Below are 22,948 nucleotides of genomic sequence, written 5' to 3'. Positions count from 1 at the left end.
CTACTGTAGGTGACTTCTTTTTTCTTCTTTTTGAACACAAACATGGCCTGCTCTTATTATAGGCATTATATCATAGCTTTGCTCATTACTGTACCTGCCTAAATATATGGTTAGTGTAGACACAATTTATATCGCTATTCACCACCCCTATAAATTAACCTACACCACCATGGCATATAAAAATTTCAGTTAAACAGTGACTTGTTTTGCTTACTGTAGGATTTTAAAAACAAAACAAATATGCATTCAACGAATATGTTGTTCTTTTATTTATTTATTTATTAATTATTGCAGTCCTATGTAAATCAAATCTGTCCCTTGCTTGCTTCGCTGCATTTTTTCCATCACTGTTGATTTGAGTTAACCAGGACACATTTGTGGCAACTCCAATATTTTTTGTCGCAGACTTTTGGCTACCACTGTATGCATACTGATGAATGAACAGCTTAGCAAAATCCTAATTGGTAGACAGACATATAAGTGTATGCAAAACAGATGGGTGGGGAAAATCACAGATGTGGCTACGTCATTGGTATCTCCATAAGGCGTTTCTTGTTGCCCCAGCTACTGCAGCAAGACACACAGAGATTGATCGGTGTAACAAGAGACCCACTGACCCTCTGAGAGCCAGCGTTCCTTGCTGGCTGTTCATCCTTGTGTATATGAATACAGAGGGTTGTAGTGTTGTGTATGCATGACTGTTTCTTGTGTTTTACCGACTGCTTAAATTACGTTTTTCAGCAGGATGAACAGCACTGCTGTTTTTTTTAATAGTGAAGTGTCTTTTTTAGGTTTCTTAAAAAAGTGTTTCTTTTTTTTAGATATAGAGATTAATATGGTTTATGATGTCATAATACTCATAAATATTAAATGTGTCTTGATGCTTCTGAAGTTCATAGTGGCATGATATGCAGTCAGAAATAAATTATTGTCAGCATGGTTGTTAAATTATTTTTGCTTTGGTTTAAGGGTTAACATATAGTTATCTCGGGTATCTGCTTTTGGTTTGTACAGGGTGATTTTTTTTTTTTCCAGTTTAAGTTCTCCATTGTGGGAGAAAAGTTAATACACTACAGAAAACCAACCTGCACATTTTATTTGTTTACTTTAGAGAAAGAGGATGGTTTTTAATGGCTGATCCTGTTAGGGGTTGCCTCAGCAGATCATTTGTCCTCATTTTTGATTCGGCAGTTTTTACGCCAGCTGCCCTTCCTGACCAATCCTCCTATTTATCTGGGCTAGGATCTACACTAAGAGTGAAGTGATGTGTGTTTTCCCAAAGGCTAGGGTCATGTGATGCCATGCACCTTCTGTATTAGTGAGCCCACCCAGGATTTTACCCCTATCCCATATAGGCCAAAATACAAGAAACCAGAAGGGTTGGATATACTGTTTATGGCACTGTATGTTTTGCTGTAAATGTAAATTGTATTGGCACAGAAAAATTGTGCTACGCTGTGATGTTTGGCATAGCTTTACATGTGTTAAATGGTTAATGTGGGGATGCTATTGGGTATCAGTTGTTGGGTATAACTTGTAGATTTTTAAGAGTTTTTAGTTAAATATATTGCATTCCTACGTAACACCAATTATCTGATAGAATTATGGTAACTAAAAGATTCATTGTGCTCAGTGGAAGTTTGTCTAATCTAGCATTTTAATTTAGCTGATTTTAAAGTGCCTTTAATTTTTTTTTTAGCTGTGTCTTGTGCTTTTACTGCATTTGAGCGCTCACTCTTCCAGTGGAATTGCTTCTGTAATTAGCAGCTTCCCCACATGATGACTTTGCTTTGTTTTATTGTTGAGTTTCCGGTGCAGCCTTTTTCCTCTGTAATTTTCTGCTGTGTTGGGGATTTACATACATTTAGCCTGCCTCTCATTACTAAAAGTGAAAAATGTTACACTAATTAGTCACCTCTTCATAACTCATTCTCTTTATTTGGTAATGCATTAAGAATATCATAAACTTTTGATTCATGATATTAATTGACCCTTTATATAAAAGAGATATATTAAGCAGATTGTGAGTAGATTTGGTGACTGATACTATTCTAAATGACTGATACTATTCCAGAATTTTGTTGTATTTGTTGGCATAATTTAGACACATTTTAAAATGAATTTAAACGAATTTATCATATGGGTTTTTCCTTTGTGGCTTTTGCAGCTGCAGCCGCACAGGCGCAAGCTGAGGAGCGACGCAGCCTAGCCGGAAACAGCCCAGCACCAAATACAGCCAGTACTGCAAAGAGCCATGCTAAACCAGGTATCTACATTTGTGTTATACTGTCTATTTAAACTGTCCATCAATATGCCATCTTTCACTGACGCCACTTATTACTCAGACTATCTGCAGTGACGTGAATAAGCATTTACCCACTTCTGGTCATCACAGTTATATTTTAAACTATTTTTAACTTCCCACTGGAAATCTGTCTCTAGGACTGGTCTGGGCAGCTGCGTGAGTGGTTGGAATCACATTGTATATAGCATTGCGACACATTGCCCCTTAAATGGAGATAGTGTAAGCATCAGCAGAGTTATAAACAGGAATTAGAAAATTACTAGATTGGATGAAAACCGGGTGGGAGAGGTGATGTCAACACAAACTAGTGTTTAAGTTATTTTATTATTAAAAGGAAAATTTATCCAAAACCATCCGGCCCACAGTGTATAATAAAAATAAACTTAAAAAAATGTAATTGCATGCTTGATACGGGTGTTCAGTTACAATGAACACGCTCTGGTCTGATTACTGATAGCTTGTTCTATTTGAATATATGTGATCTCTGCTATAAGGTCTCCCAAAGCAGGACACTGCCTCATTTAAACGCAATAAAGAACAAGAAATAAATTGGTCTGGAAAGTATTTAAAACATTTTTAAAGCCCTAATCAATTGGAGTTGATGAAACATTCCATAATAGGAACATTGTATTAAAAGTCAGTTGGTAATTTGATGGTCTCGTGATGCTTTGCTGCATAGAGGCCTGGGTGACCTGCCGTAGTTGATGGAACCATGAATTTTGCTCTCCACCAGGAAATCTATAATTAGTATGTGATATAATGTTCAAATGCAGTTGGGTTATGAAACAGGACAACGATCGAAAGAACAAGAGCAAATCCTCATCTGAATGGCTTGTGAGAAACAAAATCAAGGTTTTGAGGTGGCCTAGTTAAGTCCTGACTTTAACCCCATTAAGATACTGTAGGATACCGCCAAAATTAAATGTTTGTTTTAGACAAAGATACAAAGTGTAAACGAACATGATCATGGATTGTGGTGTGTATTTTGAACTCCTATCCTAGATATAGTCAATATAAGCATATTACTTCTATGTATTGTAAAACTGATCAAGTTGCCACTTAAAGAATTTAAACAATGAACAATAATTGATGACAGTTATGAGTACACAAGTATTCTTGTATCTACACCTATTCCTTGTACACATATGCAGCGAGTAAGAATATTGCACTTGACATTGTGTGTGATGGCTACAATGCAATTAATAAATCTGCAAAGCAAGTACAGGGTTTGTTTACACAAGACTAGACATCCACATGACTAGCACAGTAACAATGTGCAAAACAGTAGTTTCTGGTAAAACAAGTATGACATTACAATGGTGTAAATACAAAGAAAATAACACAATGACTTTATGGTTAAATAAGTACAATACAGACCCACAACTTAAAATACCAGGAGCACAGTGGTAAGAAAGTGGAAGCAAGATTTATTAAAATCAGTGCAGTTACACAGTTAGTGTATTTTAATTGAACACGTGGTATATTGCCGAAAGTATGTGGACAGTCCTCTTAATTATTAATAATTAAAGTGTGGTAGCAGTGCTCAGGTCAATATAAATATAAACAAAGCATTTTCCATAATCATTTTTTACATACCGTTTTATGCCTCACACACCTATAAAACCTTTCATTTTAGCACAGCAGCACAGCTCCTTCTGAAGGTTTCTGAAGGTCTGCTTACCTGAAAAATGTTTAAGCTGCATAAGCCCAGCGATATGTTGAGCATGTGACTGAATTATCTATGTAACAGGGATGAGTGCTGTCCATTGCTCTCAGTTAAGAAGCTCTAATAAGCTGAAGGCTAATGACAGTTTGAATGATGTAGAGTGAATAGGCATGGGTTACGTTTTCTTTAGTGATTGATGGAGCAGCACTTAGGATAGACGACAAACTCAGAGTCGCCAAAGAAAGAAGAGAAGAACAGGAAAAGCAACAAGGTGAACTATTGCAATAATTACTGTCACAATCATCTTCTGTAAGCAGACATGCGATCAACACATCAATACATGTGCTGTGTGGTATTCCTGCAGCGGTACGTGGCTCTCAGATTTTGGAGCGAGAGCGTAAGGCCAAGCTGCAGGTAGAGAAGCAGATGGAGGAGCGACAGAGGAAGCTGGAAGAGCAGCGCAGGAAAGAGGAGCAGAGGCGAGCTGCAGTAGAGGAGAAGAGGAAACAGAAGCAAGAGGAGGAGAAGGTAGTCTTATCTTTTCCTTTTTATTTAATTTTTTCAGTTTTAATTTAATTTCTAAGGACTGATCGAGTATACTTGGTGTTGATTGTTTTCTTTAGATCAATCCTGGGCAAAAAAGGAGGGTGTTTCTTATTTGTGAATGGAGCGTGTGTATAGGAAGCTAGAGACATTTCTCATTGTGTTACTAACCATTTTAAAAGCCTAATCCTACACACAAAGCAATCTTTGAACGTCTGTTTCAATCCCTATTCTAATTAGAATGCTGTAAAGCTGCTTTCTGTTCATGCTAATCTGTTTAAAGTAAACTGTTATTATTTATACAGTTTAATGGTTTTGGAATATCTCCTAGATGAAATTGTTTGTTTTTGTGTAAATACAATTTACTCTAAATGATTAGTAGTTGAAAGTGTTCTTTTCAAACCAAATCAAAACTTTTATTTATTTATTTTTTGTTAAATGTGGCCCAGACCTCCAAGGTTTATGTCAACAGTCCACAGCATGTTTTTAAATTGCCAGAATAGGATTAGGGTTGGGGGTAAGATTTATTTCTGATGACTATTCTATGCTATTATGTTTGTGCAAGTATACTGCAGCAATTACTCCTCTGTCCATTAAACCATCGTGCTATCAGCAATCTCATTACCATTGTGTTTGTCAGTACGAACAGTGATAAAATGGTATTGATATTGCTAGTCAAAATCGCCCCAAATTTTACCACAATTTTTTTTGTATTTTTGTTAAAAAAAATTTAACACAATACATCAATTTATTCATCAGTAACTATTATATTAATTTTGGTCTAGATATGTTAAAACAAACAACAAAACATAGAAATTAAGCAGAGGGCATTTGTTTTTGCTTTTCTCCACATTTCTTCTATTTTTGCACATTTCTTTTATTTTTTTCTATTTTAATCTAAGATAAAGGTAACATGACTAAGCCCAATATGCAGCTTTTAATGATCATTCCGTTTATTAAAGATAAGAGTTTATTCAAAATTACTCATGAAAAAGTAATTGCCCCCATACCTCAACTAATTGTTTTGCCCAGGGCAGTAACAACAGCAATCAAACATTTGTGATAACTCACAATGACACTTGTTCTTGGCTGTGGGGAAATTTGTTTAATTTGGCTACATTGGAGGGTTTCCAAGCATGAACTGCTTTTAAGTCTTGCCACAGCATCTACATGGGATTCAAGTCAGGAATCAGCCACTCCAAAACCCTTACTTTTAAATCTTTTGAATCAGTCAGAGGTGGATTTGCTTGTGTGCTTTAGATTATTGTCCTGTTGCATAACTCAACTGCACCTGTGCTAGGGCTGGGCGATATGGATCAAAAATAATATCTCGATATTTTTTGCTGAACGGCGATATACGATATATATCTCGATATTTTTTTATCCCATAAGGTAATAACAAAAAGACACTTCTGAGACAAAGCTACATGTTCCAATTTTTTTACAGGCACTTTTATTAATATTCATGCTGGGGAAGCTTCACACAAGAACTATTTTTCCTTAAAAAAAAAAGAGCTATTCTAAGAAAAAAAAAGTTGTTTTCTAAGGCATCTCCTGTTGTGTAATGTGAATTACAAATATATTGTCTGGCCCTTTAAGAATGTTAAGTGCACTATAGGGTGCAGGGAGCGAGTGTGTAGGGAAGATGTCGGAATGACACGGTTTCCGGCTGAGCTTGTGTGACATTAAAAGTAAAACCCCGTTAAAGTAAACCCCTCGTTAACCCCCCCCACCCCACCCCCACATGTTTGGACTTTATACATTATTTTATGTATATGTCGCCATAACATTTACATAAATTTTTTTTTTACGTATAGAACTCAGTTCTGTAATACAGGCAGAACTAATCGTTCATGTTACTGTGTAACTATTACAACATTTAATGCATTTTAATCAGCGTTCTTCTTCATGCACTTTATTATTATTTAACAGCTTTATTTGCTGTTTAATTGCTGTTTGCTCCTTGTTTACTGCAGAGTTAGTTCATGCAATTTAATAATGTTTGGTTGTTTATTGGCCCGACAACAAGAAATACTATAATAGAAGATAAATAAATGACGTGTCGGACGTCGGGCGATCGTCCAGTATAAACTAACACAACCACGTACAACATCCACTACAGAAATCCCCATAATGTTTGTATTTACAGATAGAGCAAATATATGCACATCACATATACAAACACAAGAGTCAGAACAACAGGAGACGCACCGTTACGTTATTATTACTTTCTCAACACTTAATGTGAAGTAAATACGTGCATGTCAGCGTGTGCATGCGCTTGTGTTGGTTTTTGAAACGAATAACGACTCGTTTTCTTGTTTTTTAACTTTGGGATTTGAAGTGAAAACGAATGACCAAAGGTACACGGAGCTGGAACCTTTTATCTGGACTTGTTTTCGACATTCTCTACAGAATACATTATTCTGCTGCTCATCTGACACTTTGAATTCGAACCATCTCCAAATAATTCCAAAAAGAGTCATTATTATTCTTTTTAGTAAGCAGCTCCTCTTCGATAGCTTCTGTCATGTCTTTATCCGTCTCCATGCTATCGCTGCCTGCAGGAATTACTGGTGAGGCGGTGGGGCGGGGCGAGTTGTGTTCAGTGAGGGAGAGGGGCGGGGCAGGTGAACATGTGCAGAGACAAACTGGGAGAAGAGAAAGACGAACTGTCGGATCTAACTGGAACGCAACATCTATATCGATATATGCGATATTGTCTTATCTTATATCGCGTATGAAAATATATCGATATTTTATAAAATCTCGATATATCGCCCAGCCCTAACCTGTGCTTTAAGTCACAAACTGATGGGTCTCTATTAGTTATGACAAGTCACCAGGTTCTGCAGAAGCTTTACGCTACCACCAATACTTTTTCACAGCACTGTATATACATAGTGCAGTAGAGAATAATGTTTTTGCTTTGTGTGCGCATGTGTAGGAACATTATGAGGCAGTGTTGCGGCGTACATTGGAGCGCAGTCAGAAAGTGGATCAGAGACAGAAGAGATGGTCCTGGGGTGGTCTGAGTGATGCAGAGAACAAAAATGGTATGAGTTCCACTGCAGTGTTTTGTCTTTCCCTAGCATTCACTACACATTTCCTCCTTCCTACAGGTGTAATGTAGCTTCATGAATAACTGAAGATATTTGGCAGCATATCTGATTTTTAATTGTAAAATTTGGCAGCTGTTTAAAGAACCTTGTTTTTTACTTTATAATCCAAGTCTCATATATACTCGTATAAGTTAATCTGTGTTTTTGTTTATTTCTTCTCATGTTGGTTAAAATTGGAGTAAAGCTGCTGGAGATAACTCCTTGATAGTGTCACATATGCTTTTAGTTCGTTTGTTTGTTTTTTACCTCTCTTCGTCCTTGAGATCATGTGTGCATTTCATTTAGCAACATGTCTGTCCGTGCCCTTCTCCCAGGTGAAAGTGTGAGTGACCCCGTTTCCTCCCCAGTCACTGTAGTAATCTCCCCAGCCTCTCCAGTCTCCAAGCCTCCCCGGAGCCGAACTTCACAAGGTGGTCAACACTTGCTCGCTTGCCTAGAGTGGCACAGCATGGCACGAACCGGCTCTGTCCTTTCTTTGCTTCTCACTCATGCTCTCACATCTGGCTGGTTCTGTGTGTCTTTTGTTCACAACAAGGAAGTTCACAAGTGGTGTCTCTCTCACTCTCACTCTAGCTTGTTTTTTCCTTCTATTGTACTTATCTAAATACACTTAGTATTGAAGTTCATTTATATGGCCCTTGATGGCAGCAGGTTTCTGAATGTTCTACACAGTTTGCATCTTTGCATGTAAATGTTAAAAGTCAGTCTTGTATATTTGAAGTCAAAAGTAAACATACATTTCAATGAAAGTGTTTGCTTCTCTATTGATTAAAAATTGATGGTTAGATGACTGGGTCAGATCATCTCCAAAACACCAGGTCTTGTAGGGTGTTCCCGGCATGCATTAGTTGGTACAACAGTAGTCCAAAGAGGGACAATCTCTGGAACTCTTTTACCCATAGCATTATGACTAAATTGACTGCACCCATTACAAAGTACATGAAACCATAGTGTTGTTGTCAAGGTATTTAAAAAAAAAAAAAAAAAACAAATTGTCACCTTACACTAACAAGACAATTGTCTGGATAGTTAACTGTGATTCTTAAACGAAAACAGGTCTGTTATAAATTAGGGGCTTCTGGAACCCAGATGTACATGGTCATGCAAGCTCTACTTTGCCATAAGCTAAGAGGCTGCATATTGTTTGACAAATCTTTTGCAATAATTCATTTACAGGAAAAAAACAGCCCTGAATTAGAAACAAATTATTTCAGCTGTAGTTTACATTTACTAGAGTTTATCATATTTTTAAAGGAATTCTCATTGTTCTTGTCAACTAACTGCCTGTTTGATTGCATTGGTATGGCATTTAACATTCTCGCTTTAAACATGAAGCACTTTTCTGCATATTTAAAGGAATGCCTTGATTTATCTGTTCCTCATATTACTCGTCGTGTTGCCAGTACATCTGTTCTATACAGAACATGTCACAGATTTTAATAAGCAACGTAGTTTATGTTTGACAAATAAAACTATTAGGGCTGCAACCTAAAATTATTTTGATAATTGATCTGCCTGTCAAGTGACCTGTCCAGGTTATTCCTGCCTTGTGACCATGTCATTCTAAATGACAAGCAATAACTGAAGAACATCTTAAACTAAAGCCACACTTCCTAGATCAGGTCTCCTCTACACTTGGTCGACAAACTTGATGTACACTTATTTAGAATTCCCCCAAAAAGTGGAAGGATATCTTGTGTTCCAATTGGACTAATATAGCACATACATTTGATCACTCGTTGTCTTAATTGAATGGTGTTGCCACTTTTGAGTAATCTGTACCCATTTTTATTCCTATTAAGAACCACTTCTAATTCTTATTAAGTCTTATTTCATTAATGGAAGTCAGTCAGTCAGCCCCGGTGTTATTTTGTTCCTATATAAAATTTAGAATCCATCCTATAGTATTTCTGTTTAGGCTCTGTTCCTCTAATCTTTCTCCCCTGGTTTGTCTGTGTGTAGATAAGCGCTCCTCCTCCACCACAAACCTAAAGCAGCCAGCCGACTTGGCCGTCAGCAAGCGCCTGTCTTCCTCTGCCGCACTGCTCAACTCCCCGGACAAAAGTAGGTGTTCCCATGTTTCTCTTTCTCACACAGCTCAATTATACCCTGCTAGTATGTTCACCTCCTCTCTTCCTTATCCAGGCTGTTTGGAGTTCTCACTATTTCTCAAAGACAACATGAAATGGCTGGTAATTCAGGTCTTTGTCAGTGCTAATCATGCATGTATCCAATCACTATAATGTGATCTGAATGGGAAGTAATCATTAGGCATGGGAAGTCATGCTTCTTTTGTGTTACTTTGTTTTATGTGATCTTGCTTTAAAGTGTGTTTTTGGAATTGTTTGAGCTTAGCCCTAGTTTTACTGCAGCATAATTGCTGTGTCAGTGAAAAATGCAGTAGTGCTGTTTTTCCTAGTTTTTTTTCCCCATGAGAGAATCATGCAGTACTGACTAAGCTGATTTCATGGCAGTATTTGTGTTGGATCTGTCTTTATTTCCTTCCTTTTAGAACACCAAATGCGTCCTACCACAAGTTGGGTAATATGGTTCATTAAAGATAGTAACTGATTTATATCAGTATCACTGAGCACCAAAATATGCTAAGGAAAAATTGCTACGTGTGGACTACTTTCAAATCATACGAAACAAATCCAATTTGTGCTGAACGTGCATTACCTATAACACCTATCGCACATATTCACTGCAGTATACCTCCAGTCTCACAGCGAACAAAGAGCAAATCATTTATTATGTAAACGCAGCATTATTGTCATCTTAAAATCTACTTTAAATTCTTAACAGAAGTCCCACCCACGGTTATTTTCACCCTTGGTAGCAATCATTGGCCATCATAAAGGGAAAGCTTTTTTGGAACCATTTCTTGTTGGACTTTTTCATCGCTCTCTCCTGTGTTGGATCTGTCTCAGGTTGTGAGCTCTCTTTTGTCTCTTAGGTGGAAAGCGGAGGAGTTCATCTTTGAACCGGTTGCCTAGCAATGCCCCTCAGGCTTCTAAGGAAGCGCATAAGCAGCCTCAGGTGGAACAGACAGGTGCTGATTTCCTCCTCCCTCTGGGCTTTATAACATGGTCCTTCAGCACCATTGTGGTTCACATTTAAAAGCTGCAGTTGTTTGATTATAAATGTTAAAAAAGCTTTGGTTTAGACTGAATGTGCCTGGAAGCACTTAGATACTGTATGTTTAAAAGCATTGTTAAAATCCTGGCAGTCACATGGAGCTTAGCGTAGCTCTCTGTACATAATACGGCTCTGTGTGGGAACCCTGCATGGGCAGGTAAGAAGAAGCAGTTGCAGATTGGACATGTGTTGGTTGTTGGCGCTAGGGTGGGGTGATCTGGCTCTTGTTGATCAGGACAGAGGTTGTGCAAGCGGCAGCAGATTCACAATTACGAATTGGAAATGACTAGATTGATAAAGGAGAGGTCAATCCAGAATAAATTCTGTCAGACCTTTTAAAACTATGATTTGGTGACCTTTTAAAAATGGGTGATTTGTGCTTTGGACCAAAGAATCAATGTTTGTACTATTTTAAATCTTAGTAAATTAAGAAGGCCATTAGAACAGACTGTTAAAAGTGTTGTAAGTTAAAGCTGATCAGTAAATCATGTTGTAAAGTGTTCAAAATTAAACCTTAGTGCTTTTCTATATTGTAACCATTAACAACAAAAATTTAACCTTGATAGCCCAAACATTGTAATTGCTATTCTGGGCCAGGTTCTTTAAAACTATTTTTGCCTTAAACTATTTTTGTTTAATTTCTGATTTATTATTAAGTTTAAATTGTATGAAATGAATGTTTTGTTTACATTCAGTGGTTAGTGAAAGTTTAGTGAAAAGGCTATGCTTTTAAGGCTTGAACAAAGGTTGGGCTTATGTTTTTTAGGGCATTACTATTGTCTGAAAAGAGCTGCATTGCACTGGGATCACAGTGCTTTTTATGTAATCCTTTTTCCCATAAAGACACAAAGTAAAGCATGGTTGAAATATTAGAAAAGCTTTCAGCATTAAACAAAGAAGGATCAACCTCATAAGAGTCTCAGAGCAAATCAAACTCTCTTTATAGGAAAAAAAAAATATTTACAATTAGTGGGTTTGTTTATTTGTTTTAAGTACATTTTGATTGGCTACAATAAGATCCAGTATAGTAAATAAAATTTATATGTTGGTGGATATAAGATCAGTTTCTCTAGTGTAACTTTACCGCTGTGTATTGTCTTCAGGCCCTGCCCCGAAGAAACGGAGCTCCTCCCTCTCCCGGGTGGGAAATGGAGCTTCATCCATTGGTGTACCAGAGAAACATGCACCCATTGAACCAGGTGCTTTGTCTTATCACGTGTGCTGCTTTGTTACGGCAGATACGCATCTGCTAAACTGACTTGCACGTCATGCTCATGTGATAAACTTTTACTGCAAGGTCATGTTTGACTAACAGCCAAACCCAACATTCGGGGTGGTTAATGCATTATGACGGGCATTATTTACATTGTAGCTCTTATTCTAACCCATCAAGAAATTTCTCTGTGTTTGCACTGTGTTAAAGCTAATAACCTTAACACTTACTAATTTTTTTTTCTTTTTGGTCATGTCTTTACCAGCAAATAACATTCGTATTCTTCTGTGTGCATGCCAATGTGATGTCCAGCACTGTGGATCTTTACCACTCATGTCATATGGTTTTCTCCAAAAACTGCTGAAAAGGCTGTTTTGTCTGCATATAGAATGTTTGTGTATGAACACTGCATTGTTTTCTCTCCCAGTTTATTTTTGTGGGACGTATGTGGGTGACAGAAAGACAGTGTCATCTACAGCCACAATCATCAGCACCCACTTATTATCTGCAGCCCTTTAATAAAGCCCAAACTACTGCCAAAGCACCTCGACCAGCCAAAAATCACACAAAAAAAACAATATCTGTAAGTCCTTCAGTGTCAGGGAGTTGGGCGAGAAAAAACAGACCATTAAAACCAGCTGTCTCTACCTTTTACTTTTTATTTCCTGTTTTTGCTCACCGGGTGGTTGCTGTGGTTACCAAGGTTCATTAGCTGTTGATTTTATTATTAGACACAGATATGCTGCCACTTATTGTCAAGTTTTGGTTTTCTTTAAAGCAATTGGGATGGCTGTACAAGACTTGGGTCAAATGCTTTATATCTCAGCGTGCCAATCTGAAGATTGTCTACCACATAAAAGAAGACAATTGCACAGTTAACTGACCTGATGGTTTTCTTAAGAATGCTGGCTTGAAGTTTGAAGCATGCTTAACAACTTTTAAAAACGTTTTAGGTGGTGTATTATTTTCCACTTGATATCTTCATAATATCTCCACATACTCTACATCAGTCTTGTTCTTAAAAGGATTTTTTGTGGTGGATTTTGTTTGATTGGTACCTAATTGCAAAAATCTGCTTTATTAGTGGGTGGAAGCCAGAGTACTCTGTGAAAACAAGAAAAAACACGCAAAGGTCCGTACAGACAGGGATCAAATGTAAAAAAGATAACATTTAAATGCTGCATGGAGATTGTCTTGGATGTTGTCCCTGTCCCCCTCCTCGTGCTCCATAAGATGCTGATCTAAAATCCCATAGTGTATACCAGCTATCATAAAGCATTTGACTCCTGGCTGCTGTTCTGAGATCTCAATTGTTTTTGTTTTCCTTTAGTCTCTACCATAAGGGGATCACCTTCACAATTACACTTTCCTTTACCTTTACACCACTAATGTTTCTTTTCATCCCTTCAGCCACCTGACATGGTTCAAGTCAGCATCACCTGATGAATTGACCACAATTACATTATTATTTTGTAATCATTTCATTGTTACACACCCCATCCCCACCACCTTTTGTGTTTGTCCTTCAACCATACTGTCTTTTTTTTCTTTTTGTCTGCTCTGTTTGGCCCTTGGCTTGCTGCGTGCGCATGTGTAGCCCAACGCTCCTTGGCCAGTCAGGTGGACAGCAGTGTCCTCAGTCGGCTCCTCACCCCCACCCAGGCATCTCTAGCTAGGAGCAAGAGCGTGGCGGCCCTGTCAGCTCAAGGAACAGATGAGCAAGGTAACTTGAGATAACCTACCGAAAGAAAGGAGTTCAACCAAGTGTTTACTCATCCAGTGGCTGTGGTGCCGGTGGTGGTTAATGCTGTGGTGTTTTGTGGGGCATGCAAATGTGTCGTTTTTAAGGGGACTGGAGTTGATGTATAATCATATCTATCTATTTTAATTGTATAGAGTTTGGTGTCACTGACTCACCAGTACCGTCAGTGGTGCAGCATTATATACATAACCTGTTTGTACTACATTTGTAATTATAATTATGGCAAACAAGAATTTCAGCATGTTTTCCTGCACTTAAATTTTTGCAGCTCCCACGCATGCTTTGCAGCTGGGTTTCACCCAGTGGTAGAAAGTCCTGGAGGACATTGCAGTAAGCTGATTAGCTAAGCAGTAGATGCGAGGGAGTGTGTAGATGGGGTGTAAACTGGATACTGCTGCTGCCATTTGGTAGTTTTTCAAGTCCTATTACAGCAGCTCCATCACTGCTCAGCATTCAGGATTTTAATCAAACTAAACTGCTAGTATGAAAAGTTGACAGGAATAGTGGAGTGGCTTTAAGGCTCAAGGGCAGTTTGTGGTGGTGGTGTAGTCTGTATAATTAAACAATTATACTGCATGTATTTGCAGCAGTGAGTAAAGGTAAGTAAAGGTAACTTTGGAGGCTTGGTAATTATAGCCATTAGAGTGCTATAATTAAAGATAAGTGTATAGATCAGTTACACGGTTGCATCTTTACATAATGGAGTTAATCATCTGCCCATAAGCTTTGACAACAGTACAGCTTTGTCATAGTAAGGTATGCCCCCCATCCCCGTGCTCTTGTGCGAATATCGAACTGACAAAATGGTGTTCCCTTGTGCTTGTGCATGCTAATTACTAACATCAGATGTGTGGGGTTTTAAAGATGATCAAAAGATTTTACACTTCTATTTACATTTACACCATTTAGCAGACACTTTTATCCAAAGCAGCTTACAGTTGGCACTGTACAATGCAAGCTGTTAAGCTTAATGGCCTTGTTTTGGGGCCAAACAGTGGCAACTTGGTGGTGATAGGGTTTAAACCAGCAACCTTTTGATAATTAGTTCATTACCTTGACAACTGATCTACCTCCTTACCACTTCCTGTCAACATCTGCCAGTCTAATAAAGTTGCTTTTAATAAGGTCTGTAGAGTAAATTTGGCTAATTCATTTGGATTTCATACACCCCATTTAACTATATATTACTTTTCTAAATGAGCAAATGAGTAACTCATAAATTAGTCTTAGACCGATTAGTGTTTTCAATTCTGCTCAGTTAGGGTGCCTAAACCACTGTTGCAACAAATTCTCATAAATACAGTACATGGTTTATGGCTAAGTCTTGCATGTCATACTTTCAGGAGACAACTTGCACAAAAAATCCATTAGATAATAAATTTTGGAAAATTGCTTTACAAGTACTAGTGCTACTAAAGCTACTAGTCTCCTGAAAGTTTTTTTTGTGGTTAATGTTTGAACTCTGCTCTGGTTAAGAATTTTCCTTTGAATATTACTGTGGTGTTTGTTGCTGTGGTGCATCAGGTGTCCAGTGTGTGTTCTGTTTAAGAGCTGCTTAATTCAGCTTGTGATTGTGGTGGGATGTGGGTACACCCTATTCTCTTTCTTCTCTTCCATCGTCTCGCTCTCTCTCTCTCTCTCTCTCTCTCTCTCTCTCTCTCTCTCTCTCTCTCTCTCTCTCTCTCTCTATCTATCTATCTATCTCTATCTCTCTATCTCTATCTCAAACCGCCCACCATCCCCAGTCTTCTGAGTCCATCATTGCTTGCTCCTGAATCAGCTGAAAATGTCTCCATCAGTCAGTACAAAATCTAACACCCAGCAAATTATTGTGCTCTTTCATCCCCATCCTCTCCTGCCTTCCTTACTTCCTTCCTTCCTGTCTGTCTGTCTCTCCCTCCCTCTTGCTTCTGTTTTTGCTTTACCTACCGGCCTGCTTGCGATATCACTTTTCCGTCTCTACCTGTCCTTTGCATGGCTGATTGTCCTTTATTAGAGTCTCACCTGTGTCCTCGCTCAGTGTCAGCCAGCCCACTGCAGCCATCCACTCGTGGCCCCCTGCGGAGTCGCAGCACTGACCGGCAGAAAAACACCGCTGCCTCTACCTCTGCCTCTACCTCTGCCTCATCTGATTCCCTCTCCACCATTGCACAGGTGAGCTCAACTCAGGATACTTAAAGAATTTCATTTAGTTTACTTTGTTGTACCATCATGTTTATTAAAATTTATTACTAAAGCATTTGCTCAACTGAATATTATATTATGTTAAGTGCAGTTTGCATTAAATCAAGCTGGCACACTACCACTGACACTCAGGGTTTGGATCTCGACTGTTCTATTAGCCGGTCCACCATCACAGACATGATTGGCTATTTGAGATGGGGGTGGTCGAACAGCCTAGCCATTTGAAAGGTGCACTTGTCAGTGCGTTCTCAGTGCAGGTTGCAAGTCTGAATAATAAACAGGGTTGAGGTCAGGAAGGGTATTCGACGTAAAACTGTGCCATTGTGCCAACTGTGTTATTGGGGCACTTATGTTGCACCACCTCATATTGAATATTTTCTTAAATGGACCCACATAATATTTTTAATTATTTGGGCACTTTAGTCCTATCAGTTTGCTGTGGTGACCCCTGAGCAGCCGAGATAAGTCATACCAGCTCCAAATTACACTTCAATTGTGGTTAATGTATTACAATTTACGGTGAAAAAGTGCAAAGTAAATCATTCATAATGTTTGAGTTGCAATCCATTCTAAGTGCTGTATTGATCATTCTGTATCATCTTGCTTGGGATGGGAGTCATCTCTTCATTTAACGTATCCATGCTGTACACCCTACCTAAAGTCAGTCACCTTACCATAGTAGGACCTTGGTGTCAGATCAACCGTTGCAGTCTCGCAGGGCTGTAGTGTTCAAGCTTCAAATAACATTAGGTAATACATCTACATTTGAATACCAAAAATTTGTATGCTTGCGTCCACTTTAATTTGCTTGTCAAAGCATCCCAGGCTTTTAGCCCAGTGCTAATCAGGAACTGTCCTTTGAGCCTGGCCCTCTCTGTTAATATCAGCCCTATCAGCATAAGTGCATTGCAGTCTATGTGGTTTTTATAGCATAATTTCAGCAAAGGTTATGTATATAGTTAGTAAACAGCGCATGGCCAGATTAAGCAAATTAACCATTGTTAATGTCATGTTATAAGGCCACAGTGGTCTAAATTGACAATGTGGGCCATTGTCAAGGCTGTAGCCAGTTTGCCATCAATGGACAAAGCAGGAATTGCTAGCTGGATGCAAAGCAGGGACACCACACCCAGGCCTTCTCAATGTTAGATCTGTATCTTATGGATCTACATTCTGACAGAACATATTAGACAAACATGCAAAATCCAGTTTAAAAATGAGCTGGCTACATTATTTTTAAGCGTTTATTTTTACAACATTAAACTCAACATTTAAACATCAAACTCAAACTTAGCACTGCTGTCCAATTGGTCATGACTGAAGGAGAAAAGCAGCTCTCGGCACTCAGTGGGAAGTAGCCCGTCAGGCAAAAAGTAGCACTTTGTAGAGGTGATGTCCGCCTGTCTGGGGCTCTTCTCAAACAGCACTGGGGTGGTACAAGCAGCAAAAATATTGCAATAGGGAAACAGACATGACTAGATTGGGAGATTAGAGGGAAAATCCTCCCCCTCTTCCCAAAAAAAAATATAGAATAAAAAAAAAAAAAATTCTGTGCATTGAAGATCATGTAAAAGTGTGCTATGCTCTCTTCATAGTAAATGATATATCATGTTAGGAGTAGAGATGGACCGATCGGGGTTTTTGGCACCGATTCCGATCTCCTTTCATGGACATCGGCCGATAGCCGATTCCGATCGGGGGGGGGGATTAGCAGTAAATAAACTTAAAAAGAGCCTCACAGTAAAGATAAACCGGAGCAGCGCGCACACGCGTGTGTGTTTGTGCCTTTAGAAGAGACGCAGTTACAGAGTTACAGAGACGCAGAGTTCACAGTATCGCTATAAGTGATTAATTGATTCATGAGTTGATTCGTTTTTATGTGAAGCGTAAGTTTCTCTTCTCAGTTATCTCTCCGTGTTTACTGTTATTAATTAAATGTCGTGGTTTTAAATAAACACCAGCTACTACAGAACATTTTGTGTGACTCTCTTACATTAAAAAGCTTCATTAAACTGCTATTACCACAGATCTGTAACCGACCGTCAGACTCGTTCCGTCTAAGGAGCTAAAAGTTTTCTAAAAGTTCAGCAGATGATCCTGAACTAACGAATTTGGTAATGAATAAACTTTTGCCTCTGATTGGCTCTGTAACGTCTTCTGTTCTCATCTACATCACAAGTAAGAACCGCTTACGATTGACCAAAGTGAACCAGGAGTTTATATAACGTGCTGATAGAATCGACTCAGATGTGACCGGGTTGAATTATCTTTTTAAAGTAAATATTACAATCAGCAAAATTACATCGTAAGAGCTTTCACGATGGTTTCTGTACGATTTTTGATGAATGGTGATGTGATGGTTGGTGCTTCGTAGCTCAAAGTCTGGATCAATCCACTGAGCTGTTAACTTAACGTGGTCTTTATATATCACACGATTGGATCGGCTACTTTTAGGAAATATCGCCGATAGCATATTTTGATTAAAAATCGGCCGATCCCGATTCGTAGCCGATCGATCGTCCCATCTCTAGTTAGGAGATTTACAAAACCCCTTAAAATAGCTGCTTTATTGCTTGGAAGGCAACGTGAATGTAACTCACAAGAGTAAACATGGTGTTAAAAGATGGATAAATAATTTATGCATTTTATTTTTTATTTATTTTGTTTTCATTTATTTACTTCTTTATTTGCTTTTATTCTGACAGCTTGGAAGACAATTATTAGTAATTTATGTTTTTTATTTTATTTCATTTGTATTTATTTATTTATTTATTTGCTTTTATTCTGACTGCTTGTGTATTTGGGGGTCGCCCTGGCAGATTGTTCTGGTCCACATGTTTGATTTGGTACAGTTTTTCCACAGGATGCCCTTCCGGATCTAACTCTCTCCTTATTTTTATCGGAGCTTTGCTTTGGCACTGAAAATAGTTTAAAAAATAATTACTTAAGTTGAATAATTCTTCTTATTATTGTTATTATTGTTATTATTTTGTTACTGATTATCTGCAAAGTTAAACACATTACTTAGTGTGTAGATGCTTATGTTCAAACTGCGAATGTGGCAATGATAAATGAATAGTGTCAGCCAACATTAGCCCAGTGAAATATTTAAATATGTTGGTTGTGACTGTGAAGTGTAAGAAAAACTAAAAAGGTGCCCTTTTAGTTTAGACATCAAGACAGCGATGACCTGAGCGTTCTGTGCTGTTTCTTGCAAAGTGCTAAAATAAGCACGTTCTTCATTTGGATCTGCTGTTCCTTCAGAGGTCAAAACAGGGTAGCAATTGTGCTATTGGTTGATGGTGTAGATTTACATCCTCTACAAATTTGCAAGTTTTTAACACATTTTTTATTTTCTTTGGAAAAACTGCTGTAGTGAACTAGTATATTTTTAAGCATTGTGTCACCCGAACATCCTTTTTACATGCTGTATTATTATTCCCAAATACCATTGCTAAAAGACAAATAGTTTTTGCTTTTATGTTATGTATATAAATACCACAAGCCAAGCTAGATGTATAATGGTCCATAACAGTGATTGTTCCTCGCTGCTTTTGTCCTACTTCCATTTGAGTGGTCTTGATTTTGCCAGCATGTGATCTGTGTAATATAAATAGATGGACCTTCACCTTGACACAGCTGCTACATTGACAGTCAGGGTTATTGTGTACATTACAATTACTTGAGCACACACTTCAATCATTAGCTCTCTGCAATATGACCAGAATAATAAACCTTTTATTGCATTAGAAGTTTGAAAGCGGGAATACAATATAAAAATACTAATAAACAATTGTGTGTGTACAAAATAAACACCATCACTGTTTCTAACTTACACTGTCTTTTCATTTGTGTCATATTTATGCAGAAATCCGAGAAGAGCAAACGCTTTACTTCACCATCAGAAAAGCGCAGTCCTTCCCCTTCCACCATATCCACCCGCAACCGTTCCCCCTCCCCCAGCCCCTCCAGTGGTATCAGGAGAGCACCATCACCTGGAACAGCCAAGTAAATGCTCTTCATCTTAACATCTTCTTTTGTGTTATGCCCACGTTTTTTTTAATTTTCTATCCTACCTTTTTATGTTTCTAACAGGCAGACCCCTCATAATCGGCCACTCTCTCCTGTCGGGTTAAAGCAGAGGCCTCCATCTCCTCAGCCCAGCAGTACCTCCAAACCTCCACCTATTCAAAAGCCTGCTCTTACCCCTACTGGTCCTCCTATTCTTCGGAAAAGAGAGTCCAAACCCAAAGATGCATCTCCAATGACTCCAACATCACAACCTCAAGAAACCAACACTGCTAGCCCGGCCGCCAGCTCCAAGCCCAAAGATGGTGGGTTCTGACTTTACTTACCATGTTTTTGTTAGAGCCTAATTAGTTGTAGAAAGAATTGCAACACACAGGACTTTTTCTGCTTTTAGTTAGATGACTATTAATTTATGGCATCATGAGAATTGAATATCATTTGCATAATTGATTGAGAACCTGATCTCAAACCTGATCTTGAAATACATCATTTTTGCATGCTGTCATCCTGTAATTCTTTGAATATAAATATAAACTCTTCTGAGCCAAAATAAGGTCAAATACGCTAGCTCACTACTGCTGTGATTCAGGGTTCCAGTCCCTATTGGTGCTATCGAACAGAATACAGGATTGGCTGTGTCTGGTTGTGTGTGTGTCATAATAATAAAACATATATATTTGTTTGCATTTCTTAGTTTTTTGGGACTATACCAACAACAAATATTTTTTACTAGTGCACACAGTATTTTTTTTATAAGCCTCCAACAAACCGATCACAAAAATTAAGCAACTTGTTATGCAAAAATAGTTAGTTGCTGTAAGTTGCATATAGGTTAGAAAGACTGTTTTCTCAAAACCATCTACCAATATTTTTGAGTTTAACACATGTCAACCAAGGATAGATACGGCCCAAACAAAATTAAATACAGCTTATTTTTACCCAAGTATTTAGACTTACATTAAAGGGTTAAGGGGGTCGCAGTCACTGCATTACAAACCAGACCCACTGCAACCCTGACCAAGATAAACCAGTGGTAAAGCATGAAAATTAAATGGGGAAAAGCTAAACCTTTTGAAAAGCTAAACCTGTCAAGTTGTGATGCTTTCAAAGGTGTGGCAGCATGCAGGTATAGTCATTTATGTAAATGTGTTGGGAGTATTTTTGCTCTCATGCGGGCTAGTTCAAAGGCCCTTTTGCACCCAAAACCTTGCTTTTACTCTGTTCTTACGTTACACACTACTATAGTGTAGAGTAGCTGCGCCCTCTGCTGGTCGCATAACTGCACATCCACCTTCAGCTCTTGCTAGTTTTCCTATTGGTAATTGGATTTGTTGGCTGTATGTTTCTTTTTTTTAGATTCCAGTTTAAAATCTACAGCCGGTACAAACTCTGCTGCTGAGGCTGCTAAGATCCTGGCAGAGAACAGACGATTGGCCCGTGAGCAGAAAGAGAGAGAGGAGCAGCTCCGAGTGCAGAAAGAGGAAGAGGAAAGGTGAGCAGAATAGCCATGTCCATCACTAACAGATGTATAAAATCAATGATAGAAGATAACTGCAATTCATCTAACTTTTGTGGCAACAGTTTGTTAAAGATAGTTTTTAATGACAAGTTTGGTGTAGTGGAACACCAGTGGTCTGTACAAAGCTCTAACCTTAATTCAATTGAACACATTTGGAATTATTCAGAACGTTGTTTGTAAGCCAGGCCTAACATCAGTGACTGACTAGATCTTTACTGACTGATACATGACCGAGTATTTGCTTATGGTTTTTCAGCTCATGATCAGATGCCCACATACTTTTGGAATATAGTGCACCTGTAATGTACCTTGCAGACAAGCATTCCATTGAGTTTTCAACATTGCAGGCTGAGAAAAGAGGAGGAGAAGCGGCTGGCCGAGGAGGAGAGAGTGAGGCGTCTGGAGGAGGAAAAGATTCAGGCAGAGGAAAGGAAGAAAGAAGAGGAGGAGCAAGCTCTGAAAGCAGAGGAGGAGAGGCAGAGGTTGGAGTTGGAGGAAGAACAGAGACGTGCTGAGCTACAGAAAGAAGTGAGACCTGTTCACGTATCACTTCAATAGCACAGCTTCGTTATTAGCGATTGATCAATGTGGTAATTTGCTGTCTGATCACAGCGTGAGGAGGCGGACGCAAAGGCCCTAGAGGAGGCAGAGAAACAGCGTCAGGAAAGAGAGAGAGTCATGCAGCAGAGTCAGCAGGAGCGCATGGAGAGGAAGAAGGTGACCATAACCGTGATCTCTTGTTCTCAAAATGCTCCCAATTCTGTGAATTAACCATCTCAAATGCAAGCGCCTTGACCATCAAATAATTCCAGCAGCAATGAGGAACACCTTCAGCCATTCAACTGTCTGTGTGGGTGCTCGGTCGGTCGATAGCACTGCTGAGATTTAGATCGAGATCTTAGCAGTGGTAGGATAGCGCATTGGACTGCTGCATCACCTTCTGTTTGGCATGTTAACTGCAGTTTTCTTTATCATAAATGCATAGCCATGTTTTTTGATGAGAGTACAACACAAACATTTTCATAACCACATAACACCTGGCAACCTTCAGATTCAAACAACCTGTGCAGATGGAATTGAAATAAAAAAATATATATTCTGTTAAACAACCAAACACAATTTTTAAGGTCTTTAAAATGAGCGAATCATGAATATCAAAGCTGAAAATGGATTTAAAGAAAATACTTTTCATAATTTGAATTTTTTTTTAATGCATTTCATTCCCTTTTTCTCCCAATTTATCCTAATCTGATTTGTGCACAGTCCACCAATCCCTTCTTATTCACCCGTACTTCAGTAAATTTGCGTGTGCGGTCAGCTTGGTGTACAAAGAGCCACGCCCCGATCTCTGCGCTCCTCCACTTTCTGTACAGGTGCTCTGGGCAAGCAAGGTCTTTACACAGCGTTGATAACCCCACCCCTTATTAGTCCAGTCTTTTCCCACACAGCACTGAAGTCCTTTTTTGT

General features: G+C 38.6%; 1 protein-coding gene across 9 annotated transcripts in view; it reads left to right on the top strand.

Moving 5' to 3' along the window:
- The window catches only part of map7d3 (MAP7 domain containing 3), a 30,278-nt gene that overhangs the window by 1,876 nt on the left and 5,454 nt on the right, over window positions 1–22,948 (top strand). The window contains exons 2-16 of one of the 9 annotated variants that reach the window (XM_063000456.1): window positions 2,168–2,266; window positions 4,162–4,242; window positions 4,336–4,499; window positions 7,462–7,570; window positions 7,951–8,046; window positions 9,599–9,700; window positions 10,593–10,688; window positions 11,878–11,973; window positions 13,585–13,710; window positions 15,746–15,903; window positions 19,802–19,941; window positions 20,029–20,267; window positions 21,319–21,454; window positions 21,829–22,009; window positions 22,094–22,198. In XM_063000456.1, coding sequence (XP_062856526.1) covers window positions 2,168–2,266; window positions 4,162–4,242; window positions 4,336–4,499; window positions 7,462–7,570; window positions 7,951–8,046; window positions 9,599–9,700; window positions 10,593–10,688; window positions 11,878–11,973; window positions 13,585–13,710; window positions 15,746–15,903; window positions 19,802–19,941; window positions 20,029–20,267; window positions 21,319–21,454; window positions 21,829–22,009; window positions 22,094–22,198 — 1,928 coding nt within the window. The remainder of the gene's footprint in view (window positions 1–2,167; window positions 2,267–4,161; window positions 4,243–4,335; window positions 4,500–7,461; window positions 7,571–7,950; window positions 8,047–9,598; window positions 9,701–10,592; window positions 10,689–11,877; window positions 11,974–13,584; window positions 13,711–15,745; window positions 15,904–19,801; window positions 19,942–20,028; window positions 20,268–21,318; window positions 21,455–21,828; window positions 22,010–22,093; window positions 22,199–22,948) is intronic. The other 8 variants (XM_063000458.1, XM_063000459.1, XM_063000460.1 and 5 more) reach the window with 8 other exon arrangements.

Source organism: Trichomycterus rosablanca, chromosome 8, assembly GCF_030014385.1.
Source record: "Trichomycterus rosablanca isolate fTriRos1 chromosome 8, fTriRos1.hap1, whole genome shotgun sequence".
Classification (NCBI taxonomy): Eukaryota; Metazoa; Chordata; class Actinopteri; order Siluriformes; family Trichomycteridae; genus Trichomycterus; species Trichomycterus rosablanca.
The sequence above is the reverse complement of the archived record's forward strand: the minus strand, read 5'-3'. Positions and strand labels throughout refer to the sequence as shown.